Source organism: Acipenser ruthenus, chromosome 4 (genome assembly GCF_902713425.1).
Source record: "Acipenser ruthenus chromosome 4, fAciRut3.2 maternal haplotype, whole genome shotgun sequence".
Classification (NCBI taxonomy): domain Eukaryota; kingdom Metazoa; phylum Chordata; class Actinopteri; order Acipenseriformes; family Acipenseridae; genus Acipenser; species Acipenser ruthenus.
In genome coordinates, this window is record NC_081192.1 from 77966823 (window position 1) to 77988198 (window position 21376).

The 21376-nt window shown below is 39.5% G+C and overlaps 1 protein-coding gene across 2 annotated transcripts in view; it reads right to left on the bottom strand.

The window, feature by feature from the left end:
• The window catches only part of LOC117400408 (F-box/LRR-repeat protein 2-like), a 76445-nt gene that overhangs the window by 46358 nt on the left and 8711 nt on the right, over positions 1 to 21376 (bottom strand). For both annotated transcript variants that reach the window (XM_034916553.2, XM_034000320.3), the window contains exon 2: positions 11697 to 11758. In XM_034916553.2, the coding sequence (XP_034772444.1) occupies positions 11697 to 11758 (62 nt within the window). The remainder of the gene's footprint in view (positions 1 to 11696; positions 11759 to 21376) is intronic.

The window sequence follows — 21376 nt, forward strand, 5'->3', positions numbered from 1 at the left end:
AGCATGGTGTTTGAGTGGGGGACTACAAAGCAAAATAACATCACACAACATTCATACAACTTATTAACTTAAACATACTATTATTATTATTATTATTATTATTATTATTATTATTACCCCCCCCCCCCCCGGGTCATATATTCAATGGTTTGGTCCAGAATCAGCTTGTCTCACTGTCGTACTGTGAATGAGACTGAGGTTTTGAAACAGAAGTGCATCCGTTTGCAAAAAAAGATTTGTGTAAGGTCACAGGAACCTTTTATTTGTTTGTTGCAATTGAGTTTTATCTTTATCTTTTAAATAAATGTTTAGCTTATGTTATCTACTGATTTCTGATATATGGGGCTAAAAATAAGAATTGTTCCAATTATTACATATAATTGTAAAACGTTGACACCTTAGCACAGCATTGATACAGGTTCCCTTCACCTCTCTACATTATTCAGACCAGGCACGTTATATTCAAACTTTTTTCATTTCTCTCTCAAGGGTTTCTTACGACTATTGTATTCTTTGCTTATTTGTATGGGTTATATACACATGTATATCGATCTCCATATATTAATAGGAGCAAGACAGTTAAATATTCTACACGTGAAGTACAAAGTGGTGCTCTCCCTGCCCAAGAAGTGAGGGGTCGGTGCTCCCTGCCCACCCTGCAGCACTACACCCCTGGTGAGATGTTTATCAGACATCACTTGTAATGAAACTTTGAGAGAATCATAGAATACAGCTGTGTACCAAATCATATAAAAATAACTGAAGTGTACTGTCCCTATAGAGCAGATACCTAAAAGTCATATGACCATGATATGGCACTAATATTAGGTCAGAGGTCAATGTCATGGTCACCAACACATTTATTATTTATTTCTTAGCAGACACCCTTATCCAGGGCGACTTGCAATTGTTACAAGATATCACATTATTTTTACATACAATTACATTATTTTTTATGCATTATTTTTACATACAATTACCCATTTATACAGCTGGGTTTTTACTGGAGCAATCTAGGTAAGGTACCTTGCTCAAGGGTACAGCAGCAGTGTCCCCCACCTGGGATTGAACCCACAACCCTCCGGTCAAGAGTCCAGAGCCCTAACCACTACTCCACTCTGCTGCCCATGTAGCATGTATACAGTGTAACCCTACAAATATGTAGTCAACCTCAAATGGTCTCAAACGAGAAATTATGCTTCATGTGTGGCAGGAGCAAAAAACATGAAACCTTCCCTCACAGGGATACCCGATTAGGTTGGTTTTAACCCCTACTCAACATTCAAAGAAAGATCAGCACAGCTAGTTCAGTCAGAATCTCCCATCTCCCAACACAGTTATCAATACATAAACCTGAAACAGAAAGCAGAACACAGTACCTTCATACCAGTAAACTATTACTTAAGGTAAAACTTGTTTAGCAGTGTGGAAGTCTCCTACCTACCTAGCTACCTGACCTGTGTCTCAGGATGGATTTTCTAGATTTGCGGTTTGGCATCCCCAGGCGTTGCAGGCTTGGCAGCCCCAGACGGTGCAGGCTTGGCATCCTTAGGCTTTGCAGGCTTGGCAGCCCCAGACGGTGCAGGCTTGGCATCCTTAGGCTTTGCAGGCTTGGCAGCCCAGGAGGTGCAGGCTTTGCATCCCTAGACGGTGCAGGCTTGGCATCCCTAGGCGTTGCAGGCTTGGCAGCCCCAGGAGGTGCAGGCTTTGCATCCCTAGGCGGTGCAGGCTTGGCATCCCTAGGCGTTGCAGGCTTGGCATCCCTAGGCATTGCAGGCTTGGCAGCCCTAGACGGTGCAGGTTTGGCAGCCCCAGGCATTGCAGGCTTGGCGGTTTCATAAACACATGCAAAATACCCCAGCAGCGCAAACAAACACATTTTCTTTTTTTACTGGTGTAATAAGTGATCTGTTCACCCACTATGACAAAATCCACAGACCACTTCTCAAAAATTCATTAAAAACAATACAGTTCTGTCCTCAACCTCCTTTTGTCTGGCAATGTTTATTGTGCCTATTGAATGAGAATGAGCAGAGTACTCTGCGCAGTACTGACTTGGTGCCAACGTTACCTCGTCTCTCCATAAACTTAGATATTCTAGCGTGGTTACAAATGTTCAGTTTAAAGCAAAGTATGTGGGAATCATTCAACGTAATCTGCAAATATGTAGGCACTTTATGGGTTAAGTTGAAGAGAAAAATCAGCATACAAAATAAACAGGCTACTGGGAAAACTCAACGCCCCCCCACCAAATAAGTACTGACTGGTAAGAAATAATAAAAAAAGACCAAAAACGATTTAAGTTATTTTAGACACAGTTTACTTTAGTTTGGCATTTCTCAGTGCTGGCAGGATGTCGACTGCTTATTTCTATCCCGGTCTACTCCATAGTTCTTGCGACCTCGACGAGCGCAGGTACTCTAGATTTACCTTCCATGCTGCTGATGCTCTTCTCTCTGTCTCTATGTTGTCACGTGTTCCTCTCACTTAGAAAGAGGCAGGGCTTGTACGCATCAGAAGAAGGTTTGCGGTTACTGAAAACGAAACTGATCGTGTAATTTATTTTATAATAAAGACCGAGTCAAGTGGAGACTTTTGGGCTGGCACTCAAGTCGAATCGAGTCTTTTGAGCAGAGACTTGAGTCGAGTTGAGTCATTTGATGACAATGACTCAGTCGAGTTGAGTCACCGAAAATTGCGACTCAAGTCTGACTAGAGTGAGTCACTGACTCGAGTCATTACAACTCTGTCACACAGCCCACACCAATCTTGGACTTCTGGGCAGTCCTTTCACTGGTGGTGGTTTTTCTTCCCGCAGTACCACCCCTCCAGTCCTTTTCCCTGGCCCATTTTATTTTATTTTATTTTATTTTCACAAAACAACCAATAATAAAATAAATTAAAAAAAATTATACCCGCAGTAGTTGTCCTGGTCTGCGTACATGAAGGGATTGTTTCCCACTTGACGACACCATATGTGGCAAGATGGCTTGGTGGCGACGTCAGACCAGGAAGAGACAGACACTAATACCACGGGTTGAAGCGTTAAGAAATAAATAATAAATAATATCATAAATAAAAGGTTTGAACACAAACAAAACACTTTACAAAAACAAAAGGCATGATGTCTTTGCATGATAAAAAAACTGCATGGGAGCAGGATATAGGCCTTGAGTTTCTGGATGAAGTGTTGGAATCCATATCTTTTCTTCCTTCTCTTTCTTTTTTATCTGTTTATATATATATATATATATATATATATATATATATATATATATATAAATGAAAATTCAATAACAAATACTTAAATACAAAGAAATGTGGAGTTTAGTCACACAATATCTGATTGTCAGTTTTTTCTTTTTTAATTTGCATCAGTTGGTCCATAGCTCATGCTTCCTTGTGAATTTGCTTCAATCAGTTAAGTTTAAGTGTAAACAGTTCAGTTACATTTACTGCAGTTTGTGTAAAACTGAAACATAGAAGTGTAAGGGTTAAGAAACTAAAAGCAATCCAACATTCAAATTCTAAATTCTGAAAGTGTTAGCGCAGCACAAGTTTCCCTTCCCCAATCCATCAACAGAGACAGCCTCCCTAGAAATGAATCTTATCTCACGACATAAACGAATAGCAAGACAAATACACAGGAGAGATCTGGAAATGGTCTGCTTCTCTAGCTTTGACCCAAGAAGCCTGTCACAGAAAGAACAACACAGAAAAGGATTCAAACTCCTGGCTAGTCTGTTTGTACCGAATGTCAGCATGAGTTGGTTAACAGGGCTGTGGTGTGTGTTCTTTTATGAGAGCTCTTTGGGGGAACCTCTCATCAATCTACAAGCTGCAGCAGCACTGAGAAATGATAAACACGGCTACTGTACTGTCACTCACTAGTGCCAAGCTGCTGCTAGTGTAGGAGCACATCAATGGATTGTAGCTCAGGCCCTTGGAGGAACAGGCCTGGTCTGCCAATTTAACAATGGAGTCGGGAGTTGAGTCTTTATTGCTTTTGAAAAGTGAGTGACAACAGCATCAGGAGCAATTAAGATATAACTTTGAAGTCCCTCATTGGTGTGGCTTTGTCGGTCAACCCAATGAAGAATTGTGTGGCTCCTTCAGACTCACAAGCCTCAGTTCATCGTGGTCAACTCTGCAGTGTCTCTAACCTATCCATGGTGGAGCTGTCCCCTGCTAAACGGTTACTGGCTGGCCACAACCAAAAAGCCCATGGTTACCTCCGGGCCCTCCCAGCCTATGTACAGTTATTCAAAAATGTTTTCAACCCCTCCTTCTGATAATAGTGCTTATTTACCAGATATCATGCTGTGCCTGAATAGCTGATGCTAATGCAAATGATTTTAAGAAGCAAGTCAGCTCACAAGATCAGTGGTAGGCTACACCAAAACGACAAACAATGAAGGGTGGCACCATTTATTGCTTATGAACCCAACTCAGAATCCTTGTTTGGTAAACTTATTGGGAGCCCATTACTTGTGGTAGAAATGCACCAGACAGCAAAATGTCAAAATAAAAAGGGTCTAACATGCAAAACAATGTCTTTCAAGTCACTAAAATCTTTAATTTGATGCTTTATATGGTTAAACTTAACACAATTTTACAGGTGGTTGCAGCGAAAATGCCGTTGATGAGATTTGGCCCATATACTAAAAAGAATACATCCAGACATGTCTATAGGGATTTACAGTGGTGACAAGCTGTTTACTGCTTCATTACCACTTTATTTGCTCAAATTTCCTAGATTCTGAAGGATGTCTAATAAATAGCAGGTGGCATGTGTTGTAAATACTGTAAAACTCCACAGCCGATTAAAAGGAATGATGATGATCCCTGTTTCATCCCTAACAACAGACGAACAGAACGGTTTGCCATGTTTGCTGTGCAGCAATCTATTTTCATAACACGTTTCTGATCAGCGAGCAAATCTTTATGCAAACTTGTACGGAAAGTGCTGATAGGGTGTAAGAAAAGAAAAAGCATCAATGTACTGTGGCACAGGAAGGGTGTTATTTTGTAGGCTTGCCTTGCATGCCAATAACTGTTAGTTAGAGGAGAATATCTAATAATTGACTTAGGTGTCCAGACTCCTGTCAACAGAGAGACAAGTTTAAACAAGTCTTCTATACAGTGTGTGGAATTGAAGGTTAATTAAAACCACCAGTAAAGACAGAACACAAATATTTTCTTATAACATGTTGAAGTGTACTTCTACGGTAAATAAAACCTCAGAACAGAGTTGAAAATAGATTAATTGGTTAAACGAAGAAGCAAAAATAGCTTCTATTTTTAGTGGGTTTTTTATTATTTTATTACGCTTCTGCTCAATTTGCTATGTGACAGTTTGACAAGATTTCAGATTCAAATCAACAACGTTCTAAATTCTATCACTACATTGAATGAGTTCATTCAACTGTCTCACAAACATTGTAACATAAATATACTGAGCATCAAAAGAAACTTATGACTTATAATTCAGCATCAAAAGAAATGTATCACTTATATTTGAGCATCAAAAGAAACTTATCACTTATATTTGGATAAAATTCACAAGATGTGATTGAAAAATGACAAACTCTGTTTTAGAGCAGGTGCAGTGACTTTTTATTGTGCTGATTAACAATTGACATCACGAAGATGCTGCAAAATGATCTGTCGATCTTGGGCAGGTGTTGTGACTCTTGGTCTCCCAGTTCGTGGCCTGTCATTGACAGAGTGTGTCTGGTTATACCGTCTCGCCAGGTTTGAAATTGCTGGCTGTGAGCACCCAAGACGGCGAGCCACAATATACTGCCCTAGTCCAGCCTCCAACATGCCGATTGCACGAAGGCGCTGCTCTCTTGACAGACGTGGCACATTGGTTTTTTTTCTGTGATTTTCTTTATTGCTTTTATTCAAACTTGCAATTCAACAGCTGAAATCACTCACTCCATATCCAGTGTCCAATAAACTGTCTCACTAATTAAGTAATTAAGTGCATATGCTTCCGTCATAGTCACTCAAGTGTGTCATGGTCAAGGATGAATGATCGAGTGATTAAAAAGAAACCAAAAACATTTCGTCAATGTCCATCATTTATATACCTTTTTTTTTTTTTTTAAATAAATGTGTTATAATAGTGATAAGTTTCTTTTGATGCTCGGTACATTAGCTTTAGCTTAAGAAAGAGGTCAGAGTTACTGTACTTTATGAAGGTTTGTAAGAAACCACTGTGGTGTACTGTACTAGTCGAAGACAATTTCCACTGAACCCCGGACATACGTATCGCCCCTCACACACACGCAAAGCTAAAAGCTACAATCACACTTAAGAGCAAGTCATTTCAGATTTCATTATATTCAGCTTTGTACTGTTCCTTTACATTTGTATAATGTTTTCATTCATTCTGACTGTTTTTATTTCAATTATGCAAATACTGTGTTTTTTGTGTAAAGGAGCTGATTACCGGAGTGCAGGAGTTGCTCTTTGGTTACTGTTGCCTGCCATAGATATATGCATCATAGGCTAAATCAGCCCAAGTGTCTTTCTAACGGTAAGAGACTTTGTAAAAGGCTTGCATGTTACTTTTAATATTTCTTAAGCTAACTGTTACAGACAATATACAGTATAAGCAACTTGGCCCTTGAAGTTTCCGGAGCACTGGCATGCAGCAGACTGGAAACCTACCTTAATAACCATTTATTCTGATTAGTGCTAAATTATATATAAAAAAAAAAACAGAACTTGAATCAATTCAATTGAGCAGGCTGGTGGGACAAAGCATGATTAGCTCCCTGGAATTATGCTAGCGACAGAAGTGACTGTTCTAAGGCATCTTCAGGGAGAACAAAAAAAAAAAAAAACAAGCTTGTAAATTAAATTAATCTCTGGTCACTTCCAACATAATGTATGCCGGCATTAAACCACCCTGCAGAATCACAGTGATTAATTGGTCAGTTTGAGTGTTGGTTGTAATATGTCTTCATAAATCCCCAGAACTATGGAAGAAGATTTCCCTTTTGAGCACAGAGGAGTAATGCAAATATCACAGCTCCGTAGGAGTATAAGAATGCAAATTATCTCACATTTTCAGAAAGTTTCAATGCCTTGTGGGTTCGGCTCGATCTTGCCTTGTCTGAGCTTAATCCATATGACTGGTAAAACCTTTAAAAAACTTCTTTCCACCAGCAAAGAAAGCCAGGGGAATTTCACAAAAATGGAAGAGAAATTTACCCTACAGTTTTGCACCCTCAGAGACCTTTCGAAGGTAAGAAAATGTGTTCAAGTAAACAGGAAAAAGGGTATTGAAGCTGATAAAGGGTAAATTATCATGTAACACAATTTCTGTTCCTGGGTAGTAAGTGTTATTTCCTAATTGCTTATGCCTCAAAAGTATAGAAAATGGCTATTATTCCCCACAAACTTTGCTTTTGTGACCAGGACAGTGATATTTTGAAATTTACCTATTTCCAATGAGAAAACGGGCGAATTTGTGTCTTTTCGTTCACATAGTCAGAAAAAAACAACATATGAATCCAAATTAACATGTATTTATACTAAAGTAATACAAAAATGACTACAAAAGATTTAGAAGTGAGTAGTTTTTCGAGATTTACGATTATACTGTAAATCACTTACACGAATCAGCCCCCAAATGTAGTCTCCCATCATGTTCTCGTTATACTGTCCTTGGTAGCGGCGTTCAAAGTCCAGTATATCCTGGTGGAAGCGCTCGCCTTGCTCCTCCGAGTACGCTCCCATGTTCTCCTTGAATTTATCAAGATGAGCAAGATATGGACTTTGAGGGACATCCTACAGCCCATTGTGCCGTAGTTCTTCACCAGAGTCTCAACCAGCTCCACATAGTTTTCAGGCCTTGTGATTGCCCAGGAAGCCCCGAACCACTGCGACAAAGCTGTTCCAAGCCGCTTTCTCTTTGCTAGTGATCTTCTTGGGGAATTCATTGCACTCCAGGATCTTCTTTATCTATGGTCCGACGAAGACACCGGCTTTGACCTTTGCCTCAGACAGCTTATGGAAGAAGTCTTGAAGGTCTTGAAGGTACTTGAAGGCTGCCGACTCCTTATCTAGAGCTCTGACAAATTGTTTCATAAGGCCCAATTTGATGTGCAGTGGTGGCATCAGCACCTTCCGGGGGTCCACCAGTGGCTCCCACTTGACGTTGTTCCTCCCCACAGAGAACTCGGTCCGCTGTGGCCAATCCCGCCTGTGGTAGTGCGCCTTGGTGTCCCTGCTGTCCCAAAGGCAAAGACAGCAGGGAAACTTGGTAAAACCGCCTTGGAGACCCATCAGGAATGCCACCAATTTGAAGTCTCCTCTGACCTTGATGCCATCTCAGAAAAATGCAGATATGTATCCACTTAGGCAGCTGGAACTAAACTGAACTGGTGGGCTTAAGGCCCCTGTATTTATACTACTATTTATATTACTGGAAAGTTCTAGAAGTTACTCCAAGTTTACTCAGCACTGAATCTATCTGGAATGTTCTGGAAAATAGGTACATTTCAAAATATCACTGTCCTGGTCACAAAAGCAAAGTTTGTGGGGAATAATAGCCATTTTCTATACTTTTAAGGCACAAGCAATTAGGAAACAACACTTACTACCCAGGAACCAAAAAAAAAAAAAAACTTGTTACACAGTGTTATTTGTAAAACCTTAGAGACCACACCTTTAACACTGCTCTCTTTATAGATTTAATAGAAAACATTAGATGAGAATCTGCCCAGTATACTCCTGAAGCAATGCGTTAAGCCAACACCTGAGAGCCTTTAGGTAAATCTTTCAGAGCAAGCAGAAAAAGACTAACCTAGGAGAACTATAATTAAATACTTTGTGTCTTATACTGAATAATAATTCAAATGGGCATCACTATACCTATTAGTATATTAGATTTCCTTTTACTGATCTGCTGTTTTTAGTAGGTTGATCTTTCCTCATGTATTTAACTGGATAACTTAACCCCTTATAACAAATGTTGGCCTTAAAAATTAGGACAAAACTACATTTAAATCTACTGTATAGAGTTTTCCCCCTTTTTTGAATCAGAGCTGCTATAAAATTATCTCTGTGAATTAAGCAATAAATTATGTATTATGGTGTGAAAGGGTAGCGTGGTGGCCAAGGCTTGTTACCTGGCAGGAAGGAAACCCAGAAACAGAAGCTACAGTTAAATGCAATGTACACTTTTATTAACACACAAAAACAAAAGAAACAAAAAAAGGCACAGGAGCCAAAATAAACACTTCAAACAAATCAATACAGGGTGGACATTCACCTTCACTATAAAGTTCAACACACAGTATAAACACTCACCTCAAACAGGCCCTGCTCATAAAATATGAATGTTTTTGTGTTTTGTTTGATTTTTCGTTCAGCTTTATTAGAGTCAGAGTTTTGCAGATGAGGACTAGACGGCTAGGGTTCCATGACCGGCTGGTGGGCATATTATTATTATTATTATTTGTTTATTTAGCAGACGCCTTTATCCAAGGCGACTTACAGAGACTAGGGTGTGTGAACTATGCATCAGCTGCAGAGTCACTTACAATTACATCTCACCCGAAAGACGGAGCACAAGGAGGTTAAATGACTTGCTCAGGGTCACACAATGAGTCAGTGGATGAGGTGGGATTTGAACCGGGGACCTCCTGGTTACAAGCCCTTTTCTTTAACCACTGGACCACACAGCCTCCATATCCTGGCAAAGTGTCTACCCGGAAAACAAATCTGTCACTATCAAACCGAAGAAACCAAAAACCTCCTACCTCCATCTGGGTTTTAATTATTATCCTGAGCAAGGATTACTTTAGGGATTTTATATCCCACAAAGTACAGTGAGATTTGTCAGCGGGACCTCCCTGTATAGCGGGAGCAACGGGAGTCATCTTCACTGCGCCCTTTGTTTGCAGTTCTGTTTTTCACAGCGTTTTATTTTGCATTTTGTGTATTTTCTGTTCTGTCTTGATTAATATGATCTCGTCCGTGACCCACTACTGTCGGTAGTGTCACATGGTTTTTCCTTTTCTGTTTGCCTTTGTAAACAAACCGTAAGTGCCTGGTCAGCGTTTGAACTACACTTCCACGTCTCTCCCGAGCTATCAGCGGATAACCTACACACCTTTTACAGTACCTAACCCCTTAACCTTCAATCATTTCTGTCCAGAAACTACCTTCCAAATCTAGGCCAAAATCTAAGGAACCCTACAAAAATACAGTATAGTGTAACTACAATACATTATAATGCATTTACTAGCGATTGGCTGGGAAATTGAAATCCAGTAGATGTGTGGGTAAATGTGTTTGGCTTGCCAATATTTGTATGGAGTATCCAGAAACAAGCAATAAACAAAAAAAAAAACACAATCTGCAAAGCCTCCCACACCTGCCATGCCTAGTTTTGTGCAGCATTAGTGGTTTCTACAGCCAAAGGTTTTGCATCACCCTATAGAATGAACTAACATTGCTTTATAAAGGTTGAATGAAACCTGCTGAATAATGTTACATTACATTAGACTTTTGCAATATCGTTGTGTAGTTTCTTTCATTATATGATGGTAAATAAAAGATCTAAATTATGTTCATATATATATTTTTTTTAAATGAGGTCTCAATCTTAAAATTCTAGGTGATGCAAAACTTTTGACCATAGCTGGAATGCACACATCAGGAGACAGGCACAAACAGACACAGCTTCCAAATAGACTCCTAGACTCTGATACTATCAATAACTATTCCTGGTGAACGTCCTTAGCAAGTATCATCACAACTGGCTGAGATGTTCTCTAGATATCTGTAAAATTCGAAAGTGTGACATACACACATATGTGCTTACAGTATGTACACCTCTGCTATATCCCTGCTATGCGTCCCCAGTGGGGGAATAATAAACACATCCAGTTGAGCCAATCTTCTAGAAGTGTGATTTACAGGCAAATTGCAGAGTGCCACTTTTCTTCACTGTGAACTAAAAGAAAAAGCATTGAGTATGCTCTATGAGAGTCACTGATTAGCACTCATAGCTTAATACAGCAAATGCCACCTCTGAGCACTCTGAAGAGAGTGCCTTCGTGCACAGCAGCACTGAACAGTGAGGCAGCCTGTACAGTGTCACTCAAACCACATGTGACCTGGAATAGAACCACAACCCTGGAATCACTGTGGGGCTCTTCAGTCTGGTGAGTTCCAAGGTAAAAAGAAAACAAAATTGGGCATTTTAAATGGCCTCAGGCTGAAAGCACAATGAACATCCATTAACAAAGCGGCTGTCAAATTGGGGGGCTAGATTAGACAAAAGTAACTACCGTAGATTGAGTGTCTGAGGTTGACCGATGTTTAGGTTGAAAAAACTGCTGTCCCTTTAAACTGCTTGAAAATCTATTAAATTTCATTAAAATATAATTACCACTATATTTACATGACCATAGGGCAACATTTCCATAGCAACCGCAAGCTGTTCCATCTTTCGTTTTTCAAGTCCAGAAGAAGCGTGGCACAAACATAAAATTATTTATTGTGCAGCAACAGAGATTACTGTTGAATGGTGATATACAACATTCTAAACTCCAATCTGACAACTTGAGCTGGGTCATTACTACACAGCTATAAGCCACTGTTTCAATACTTCTGAGCAACCTAAATGGAATGTCTTTCTCTACAAAGCATTTTGAGGATTCTCAACTCACCTAAGTAGGAGTTCTTTTGGAAGCTTCTTGTTAATAGGTGCCTCGTCGTTGTTTGAGAAAACCTGGAAAGAGCAATGATAAGCCATGTTAACATTTCATGCATTAATAATACACTACCTTAAGCTATGGCCAAAAGTTTTGCACCACCCTACAGAATTAACTAATTTTGCTTCCTAGTCGAATGAAACCTGCTCTCCCTTCTTAAACAGATAATCTGATGAGGTACCATGTTTCTTTTGACAGATTTCTTTTGGTTACTATGGTACGAATTATACTTTTGTTTCCAAATGATCTGTTGACATTTTGACAGAATATTCCTAAAAAATCAATGTTTGTCCCACCACTATACAGTATAGTACCTAGAGGGTGCGCGACAACTCATCTCTCTTACTAGGTGGACATATTTGGAGTCAAAATGTGGGTATATGTTAAAGATAGAGGACCATGTAACACTATATTTAATATATTTAATAACTGAATGCACTTAACTTCACAAATCAATAAACCCCTTATTTTAACAAAGCCCATGACAAAACAAGTTTTTCTAGCAGTCTGTTATCAAGTACTGAAGTATTACGTTCATAAAGAACCCCTGCTCTAAGTGAACCACTAAAAAACAGCGCCATAAACGACACTAGCATGCTGAAATGAACAATCAATAATTTCTATGTCGTTACACCATCTTAAAAGTATACTGTGGCGGACTGTCCCGCCCCTATTTATTATTATTTGTATTTTTGTTTGCGGCGCGGATAAAAGCGCCGCGTCTTTTGTTATTGTTTATAATTTAAAAACCCCGTGAGGATGCATGACTAATCAGCTACTGATTATTTAACTAGCTGACAGTCACGCATCCTTACCAAACGCGTGCAGACTGTGGCCGAGGGGTAATAAGATAATTAACAGCTAGTTAACCCCTCGGCCAGAGTATAAGAACCTGCAGCTGTCCGTGCTGCAGGGTTGGGTGTACAGAGAGGAGGTATGGGGAGATAGAGAGGAGACAGACTTAAAAATAAACAATTGCTAAAACGTGCTGGATTAGCCAGCACGACACTTACTTGTTTGTCTGTCTGATTTGTTTGGCCCTCGTGCCCTTTGGTTTCTGTTTTGTTGTTTGTTTAAATCTTTTATTTTTGTTTTGTTTATTAATAAATCAGCTGAACACCATTGCGTTCAGTTTCACCCGCCCATCCATTGTTTTGGTTCAGTTACTTCCTGGTCCGTGACGTCACCACACCTCACCACTGCAAGCCAGCCTGCCACAATACCCAAATGATTCTTGTATTAGGACTTAAAGTATGTCCACCTAGTAACAGGGATGAATTATCATGGACCCGTACCTAGATCCCTTAACTGATTTTCAAACACTAAAATGTGAACATATACCCAATTCTCAAACACTGCACTGCAAATACTGCACACGCTGATTAATGTAACAGTTGTTAAAATGAAAAAAAAACAAACAAAAAAAAAAAACAACGCTGTTTGTTTATTCTATTCCTCATATCGTGCTCTCAGAGTAGTTCTGTTTGAAGAGCAGTAAGCCTACTGACTCCTGACAGCAAGGACAGAGGGCCTGTGGTTGAAGGTAAGCAATCTGAATTTTAAATAAAAAGTAAAAAAAAAAAAGTATCTTGTGTTTATCTTATTTATTTAATTCTCTGGAAAGGTACTGTAGTTTTCCAACATTTTAGTGGCTCAAAAGTGCGTGCTTCTGTTTTCATGTCACCTGCTTCCATTTGATATGCAGTACCAAACTGAAACCGTACATGTTTACTATATCCAAAACACAAATACATGAATACATACATACACACACACACACACACACAGGTACCCTTTAAAAAACAGTTTTCGGTCACTGTTAAAATTCACTGAAGTAGTAGTACAGGTGGATACTAACAAACAAAGAGAACTCAATAAATCTTTATTCTGACCTGAAAACTGATGTCAATATTTGCTTAATATTAAAAGACTGTACAATAATGTAGCCTTTGTCAGCAATAAATCAGCCCATTTCTTCTGTGTCAATGAAACAGTAATCTATCAACTTGACCTGACTGAAGCAGTGTGACTTACAGAACTAATAAAAGCTCTGCTGGCAGTGTCACATGGGTCTTCAGATGGTAAACACCTCTCTCCAAACAGCAGCAGCAGCAGCCTCCTGTCTAGGACCACTTTTAGCTGGTTTGTTTTGCCACCTTTCGACTGTCCACTGTCTCATTCTCACCTTCTTTAGCAAACTGAATACAATGTAGGTTGGATGATTTTCCCTTGCCCAATTAAATTGCAGAACACCTTGTTTAAAAACAAAAATATAAAATATAACGCTATATGTGCCCACATGTTGCTACAACTGTTTAAATAACTTACCTGTAAGGCTGAGGATTATGACCAGCTAAAAGCACATCCTGGCACAAGCAGGGGCGACCTCAGCCATAAGACCCCAATGTCTCAATGCGTGGAAATATAAGGAGGAACAGGCACAAATGTTCAACCTCATCCACCTAGCTAGGCAGTGGCTACAACCAGAATGCAACACTGCTACCAGGGTGGTTGAGAGCCAGGTGATGGATCGCTTTTTCAGAGCTATGCCACCAGCACTCAGAAAATGGGTGGGCCAAGGAGACCCAGAAACCTTGGATGAGTCTGTGGCGCTTGTGGAGCGACAGCTGGCAGCTGATGAACTGGCCTGCAAGCCAACACCATATCTTCCCGGAGCAACTGGCGACCCCCCAGCCCGAAGGACCAGATCTACAGGAATCCGGGTATGACAAACTGGGAGAAAGGGCGTAGAAGAATGGTCACAAACCGTGAAGGGACTGGGGTTAAAGGGGGTGGTCTGTTAGAGACCATGATAACTGAGAGGTATAATAACCATCAGTGTTTCTTCCACTGTAACGAGTTTGGGCATATATCGGTACAGTGCCCAAATGAGCTGAGGCAATGTAATGCAATGTGGGGTTTAATGAATAGAATTGTGGGGTGGTAAACCTGGTACATGTTGCTGTAGGAATGCACAGGTTTATGATACCTGTGAAGGTAAATGGGAATGTCTCTCAGCGACGCAGGCAGTGCAATTTCACTGGTTTCAACTAATTTTGTGAAACCCAGTCAACTGGAACATAATCTGAAAACCGGTATTACTTGTGTGCATGGGGACGTGAATTTCTACCCAACCTGTAAACTAATGATCGAGTTCCACGAAAAGGTGTGTGAGGTGCGGGTTGGGGTGGTCCCAAAGCTAGCACACTCAGTAATACTGTGGAACGGGAAACTATTATATAATAAAAAACTGAGCTTTTGAGGTGGAGACGGAGCAGTTGCTGGTGCCGCAAACACACAGGCTCACGGTACTGCAGCTGGCCCATAGTCACTTATCTGAGGCTCATTTAGGAGTGGAGAAGACCACTCAACGAATATTAAAACGATTTTTTGGTTAGGAATAGATAAGGAGGTTGAACGCTAATGCATCTCCTGCCCAGAGTGCCAATTAACAAGCCCCTGCACATGTTTCAGAGCCCCATTAGTTCCCCTGCCCATTACTGATGTAGCATTTGACCGGATCACCATTGACTTGGTAGGGCCACTAACAAGGTCAGCCCAGGGGCATTAATATATATCTTAGTTATTGTGGATTATGCAACCCGATACCCTGAAGTAATTCCCTTAAGGAATACCGCTTCAAAAACCATTACAAAGTCTTTTCTAGAGTGGGGATATCAAAATACATTTGTAAACTTATGGAAACTATAATAAGATCCAAAATGGAAAATTACCTATATGGTAACAATATCCTGGGAGACAGCCAGCATGGTTTTAGGAAAGGGAGATCATGTCTAACTAACCTACTTGACTTTTTTGAGGATGCAACATTGAAAATGGATAACTGCAAAGCATACGACATGGTCTATTTAGATTTCCAGAAAGCTTTTGACAAAGTCCCGCATAAAAGATTAATTCTCAAACTGAACGCAGTAGGGATTCAAGGAAATGCATGCACATGGATTAAGGAGTGGTTAACAGGTAGAAAACAGAAAGTACTGATTAGAGGAGAAACCTCGAAATGGAGTGAGGTAACCAGTGGTGTATCATAGGGATCAGTATTAGGTCCTCTGCTATTCCTAATCTACATTAATGATTTAGACTCTGGTATAGTAAGCAAACTCGTTAAATTTGCAGATGACACAAAAATAGGAGGAGTGGCAAACACTGTTGAAGCAGCAAAGGTCATTCAAAATGATCTAGACAGCATTCAAAATTGGGCAGACACATGGCAAATGAAATTTAATAGAGAAAAGTGTAAAGTATTGCATGCGGGCAATAAAAATGTGCATTATAAATATCATATGGGAGATAGTGAAATTGAAGAAGGGAACTATGAAAAAGACCTAGGAGTTTATGTTGACTCAGAAATGTCTTCAACTAGACAATGTGGGGAAGCTATAAAAAAGGCTAATAAGATGCTCGGATATATTGTGAGAAGTGTTGAATTTAAATCAAGGGAAGTAATGTTAAAACTCTACAATGCATTAGTAAGACCTCACCTAGAATATTGTGTTCAGTTCTGGTCACCTCGTTACAAAAAGGATATTGCTGCTCTAGAAAGAGTGCAAAGAAGAGCAACCAGAATTATCCCGGGTTTAAAAGGCATGTCGTATGCAGACAGGCTAAAAGAATTGAATCTATTCAGTCTTGAACAAAGAAGACTACGCGGCGATCTGATTCAAACATTCAAAATCCTAAAAGGTATAGACAATGTCAACCCGGGGGACTTCTTTGACTTGAAAAAAGAAAAAAGGACCAGGGGTCATAAATGGAGATTAGATAAAGGGGCATTCAGAACAGAAAATAGGAGGCACTTTTTTACACAAAGAATTGTGAGGGTCTGGAACCAACTCCCCAGTAATGTTGTTGAAGCTGACACCCTGGGATCCTTCAAGAAGCTGCTTGATGAGATTCTGGGATCATTAAGCTACTAACAACCAAATGAGCAAGATGGGCTGAATGGCCTCCTCTTGTTTGTAAACTTTCTTATGTTCTTATGTTCTTCTTATGTTCTTATGTTCTTATGTTCTTAACTAGGGTACAACGTTCGTTCCCAATTTAATGAAAGACCTGTGTGAACTGTTAAGAATCAAACCTAACCCAATATCAGTTTACCACCCACAAACAAGAAGTTTAATGGAAACATTTTACAAAACGTTAAAACACATGTTACGGAAAGTAATACGCAAGGATGTGAGGAACTGGGACACCTTGCTACCATACCTAATGTTTGCAATCAGGGAAGTACCCCAGTCGTCCACGGGGTTTTCCCCCATTTGAATTGCTTTATGGTAGACAGCCCTGTGGTATCCTGTGCTAGATATTGCTAAAGAAAGCTGGGAAAGGCAAACAGTTCCAAATCACAAAGTGGCTTCATGTTCCCTCAGCTTTAGTTTAAAATGGTATTCTACTACCCATCTCTGACTAAATGGACACAACTGTGCAGTTCTCCTTGTCTATAGTACCAATCCTAGTTTCCTTACAATAGCACCTGGTCAAATTGTTTGCAATCCCTTCCTCTTTACAGCACGTTTGCTTTGCTCCTCTCTCACTGAATACCCAACGGAGGTGTCTCAGCAAGATGATAATGAGTTTGATAACGAGAACTGGTGGGTGCAACAACCGGTGGAGTACAATATAAAGGTCACTACAAAAAAATAAATAGAGTGGAAAGAAGTCTGTGATACAGCAGGGTTATAGGTTACAAACTTCAAAAAGAGGCAGGATTCCCCACAGATGAAGCTTTCATTGCAAGGCCAGCAGCTGCTGTTTATCCTCATACTGAGGAATGAGTTAAAAACACAACAACTATTGAAGATATTATTGAATAAGCATAAATAAATGTGTATCTTGAAAGACACACATTTTTCATGTTCGATAAAATGTGTTTTGTTTTAGTATTTGCAACGTTTCTAGACTGATATGCAACAGTAAACCGGTTGCCTTTAATGATTTACAATAGAGAGCAGTTGGCGTATACTTTAAAGTTTAAAATATGACAATTCCTTTGTGATAAATGCAACACTAGATACACTTTACAACAGGGTTCAAATGGTTCCAGTGATAAAACCTGAATACAACTGGTATTAGAAAGGGTTAAGATTGGAGGTGTACACATTTCTTATTTCCATCAACATATCTGAACCCATTTCAGAGAAGTCAGAGGTGCTTTGGATAAAATGAAGCTGAACAAAAAAAAAAAAAAACACTAAAACACTAGAAATAATGCAGCTGAGATCAGAGTTAAAAAAATGTGCTGGGTGTGAAAAACTGTCCCACACTGATTAGCAACACGCTACTGTCAGACAGAAAGGAGTGGGATCCAGGCTGTGAATGCCAAAAGCGAACTAATTTCTTATACAGTACTGTATGGCATACATCCAGCACAGTAAGAGACCCAATGCACCACGACACAAGGAAACGGACAGGCTAGTACTGCACGGGGGCAGGAAGTCAGACGTGAAAATCAGCAGAGCACAACAGCAGCCCCTCGGGCACAGCTGACTGTGTTCATCAGTCTTGAAAGAGTCTCGATTACTGGTGGAGAAGTTGCTTTTTTGCTGCCTGACCTGAATTGTTGAGCTTGTGCTTCTTATCTGAGATGTTATTCACCCAGGGAGGAGGGGATGTGAAGTGCTGAACTCTTCCTGAATGGAAACGCTGTTCGATACACAGGGCCAGTCTCTTGCTACAGTACTGTATGAAGGAATGTCTGTTTAGGCCTATTATCTGCTAAGACATCCATGCCATGTCAAGGCTCTGAATTCAAAACTAGCTATCTGTAGGTTTGACATACAGAAAGAAAGAACGATGCCTTCACGTAGGCCAATAGTCCAGATTCTGACACACAAAAGCATGTGCTAAAGTACAGTATGTCCAGATCAAATTTCATCACAACTGGAAAAGCAGTTCTCTAGATCTATGAAAAACGTAAGTGTGACATACAGGCAGATGGTCGGACAGACAAGCTCCATACACCTTGAGAATATAAACACTGAATATCCTTGGCAAGTTTCATCAAATTCTGACAAGGCAGTCGGACAGACAGCCAGACAGATTCCACACAACCCAGGATTATGATCGACTCAATACCTTGTTTCAAGTTCCATCACAATTGGAGAAGCAGTTCTCTAGATACATCTACAATAACCTACAGAAAGACAGTTGGGTGGACAAACAGACTCCATATAAGATGTACTATGCTATGAAAAAAAGAGCAGCTATGGGTTACATTTACAATGAGCTTTTGACTGTTCTGAGCTGCACAGGATTACAGCTCGAGCAGACATGTCATACTTTAACTGCAGGTTGGCTAAATCATAATATTCATGTTCTTGTTGAGGATTGATTTCCTTAACTGCAGAGTTTTGTTTCACTGCAGTTGTGAGAATTTGGAAGGAGCCAGAATGGCCTGGAGACAACAGGCATCAGGCATCAGACAGACATCATTTCCATATGTCTGTAAATCATTTTAAAAGGTGCTTCATTTTAAGATCCTTGTCATAACAGAGGCATTCAGCCAATTCCAATTTCATTTAGGAAACACATGAACGCCTAACCTCAGGTACTGTTACCTGAAGTACCATCTTGATCAGTACTTGACCGGTCATACTTTTTAAAGCCAAGATAAACATGCTTGAATTCCTGACATTATGTTACTGTAATTGGAATTAATTGGTACTCTTTTTACACATTAAACTGTTGCTACTCACAAGACAATTTTAGACAACATGTTTTTACGCTGATGGCTTCAAGATGAAGCCAAGAACATGTTATCTGAAGTTATTTTGTAATAACTTCCCACATACCAGTTGTGCTAATCTTCTACCAGTATGATTTACAGGCAACTCACATAGTGTCACTTTGTGAACTAAAAGAAAAAGCCTTGAGTATCCTCTATGAGATTCAATGTGCTATTTATTAGCTCTCATAACCCAATACAGTAAATGCCACTTCTGAGCACTCTGAAGTGTCTTCGTGCACAGCAGCACTGCACAGTGAGGCTGCCTGTACAGTGTAAAAACAAAACCCTGGAATTACTTTTGGGCTCTTCAGTCTGTGTGAGTTCCACTGCTATATTATTATTATTATTATTATTATTATTATTATTATTATTTATTTCTTAGCAGATGTCCTTATCCAGGGTGACTTACAGTCATAAACAAAAATACATTTCAAGAATCACAGTATATTCTCCTCCCAGGTCAGTGTTTTAAAGTTCTGTTAATTTTTGTATGTATAAAATTTGGAATGATAAGGAGGTAAGTCACCAATATCCCAGGAGGGGCTGAGCCGTCTTTATATTTTCAGGGGGGGTGCTCAAGCCACTGAGTCCCCCCAAGAAGGCAGTAGACTTTGGGTAAGATTGCCTTACTACATTCACAATTACAAACTTTTCTGAGTAATCTATTTGTATGCTGATAAAGGCATTAAAAAAAATAGCCTTGAGCGTGCGGTTACGAAGACGAAGACACAGCGTCCGAAAATAGGTGTGTTCACATGAGCATGAAGTAGTGTTGCATTATCATTTGGAATAATAGCAGACAATTCCACATATCATACAGTATAACAGAATACCAATATTCTGTTCTTTTCACTCAATTTTGTAGTTGAAATAATTGTGATATTGGATACTGCATTTCAAATAATGTAATGAAATACTGATGTACAGGTAATGTAGTCACTATGTGACTGTGACAGAAATACAATGATTCTTGGTTGTAAATCTCCCGACCTGTGAGGGTGCTAAGCAGCGAGAAAATAATACAGAAACTGAAATTGTGAGTGTTGTGTTTTGTTTGTTTTGTTTGTCTTGTCTGTTATATATTGCTGATTCAACTGTACTGTATTTTGACACATTCTTTATACACCGTACTCGACAGCCTTGTGGTCACATGATCACCCAGCTTGACTTGTGGAGATCAAAAGTGTGCAGTGTTTTTTTGACCATTGCATATTACAATGCAGAAGTCTCAGAAATGAAAAGATTTAAACATAGCCACAAAGGCTAAAATAATTACTCTATTTGAGAAAAAAAAGGAATGCTATTTGGAGTGCCTATCACAACTCTCAAGTGGTTTCTGCTATTAAAATAATGCGTACAAGAAAGTACAATGACTTAGAAGAGAACTTAAATTGGTTTCAATGTGTACGCGGTCGTTTGGTTCGTTAGGTTACTGATGAACTCCTGATAATGTCACTCTGCTTACTGTCACAATTTATGCTCACATTGAAGTGATATTAAGTGGGTTTGACTGTACTTTTACAAAGATGATTTCTTAAACTACTAGAAACTGTGTATTTTGATCTTTGTCATATGAATTAGTGGCTTTTGTCTGTGACTTTACATTTACATTAAAAAAATATATGCTTATTTCTATTTGCTTTACAACTTAGATTTTTAGACCCCCCAAAAAGGAAAAATAATTTAACCCCAAGAGGAAAGAGGGAGCTGTACTATTACTGGCATTTAAATCCATAAAAACCGTGGGATGGCCAGCACCAGCTACAAAATCTTGATTTATATCTCCTACTAAATCAGTTCTTGAACAGTAAATAAATGGCTATGACCTTTGAAAACACTACACTTACTGAAACTGCCTAGACACTGTAAATACTGCACAGTATCTGAG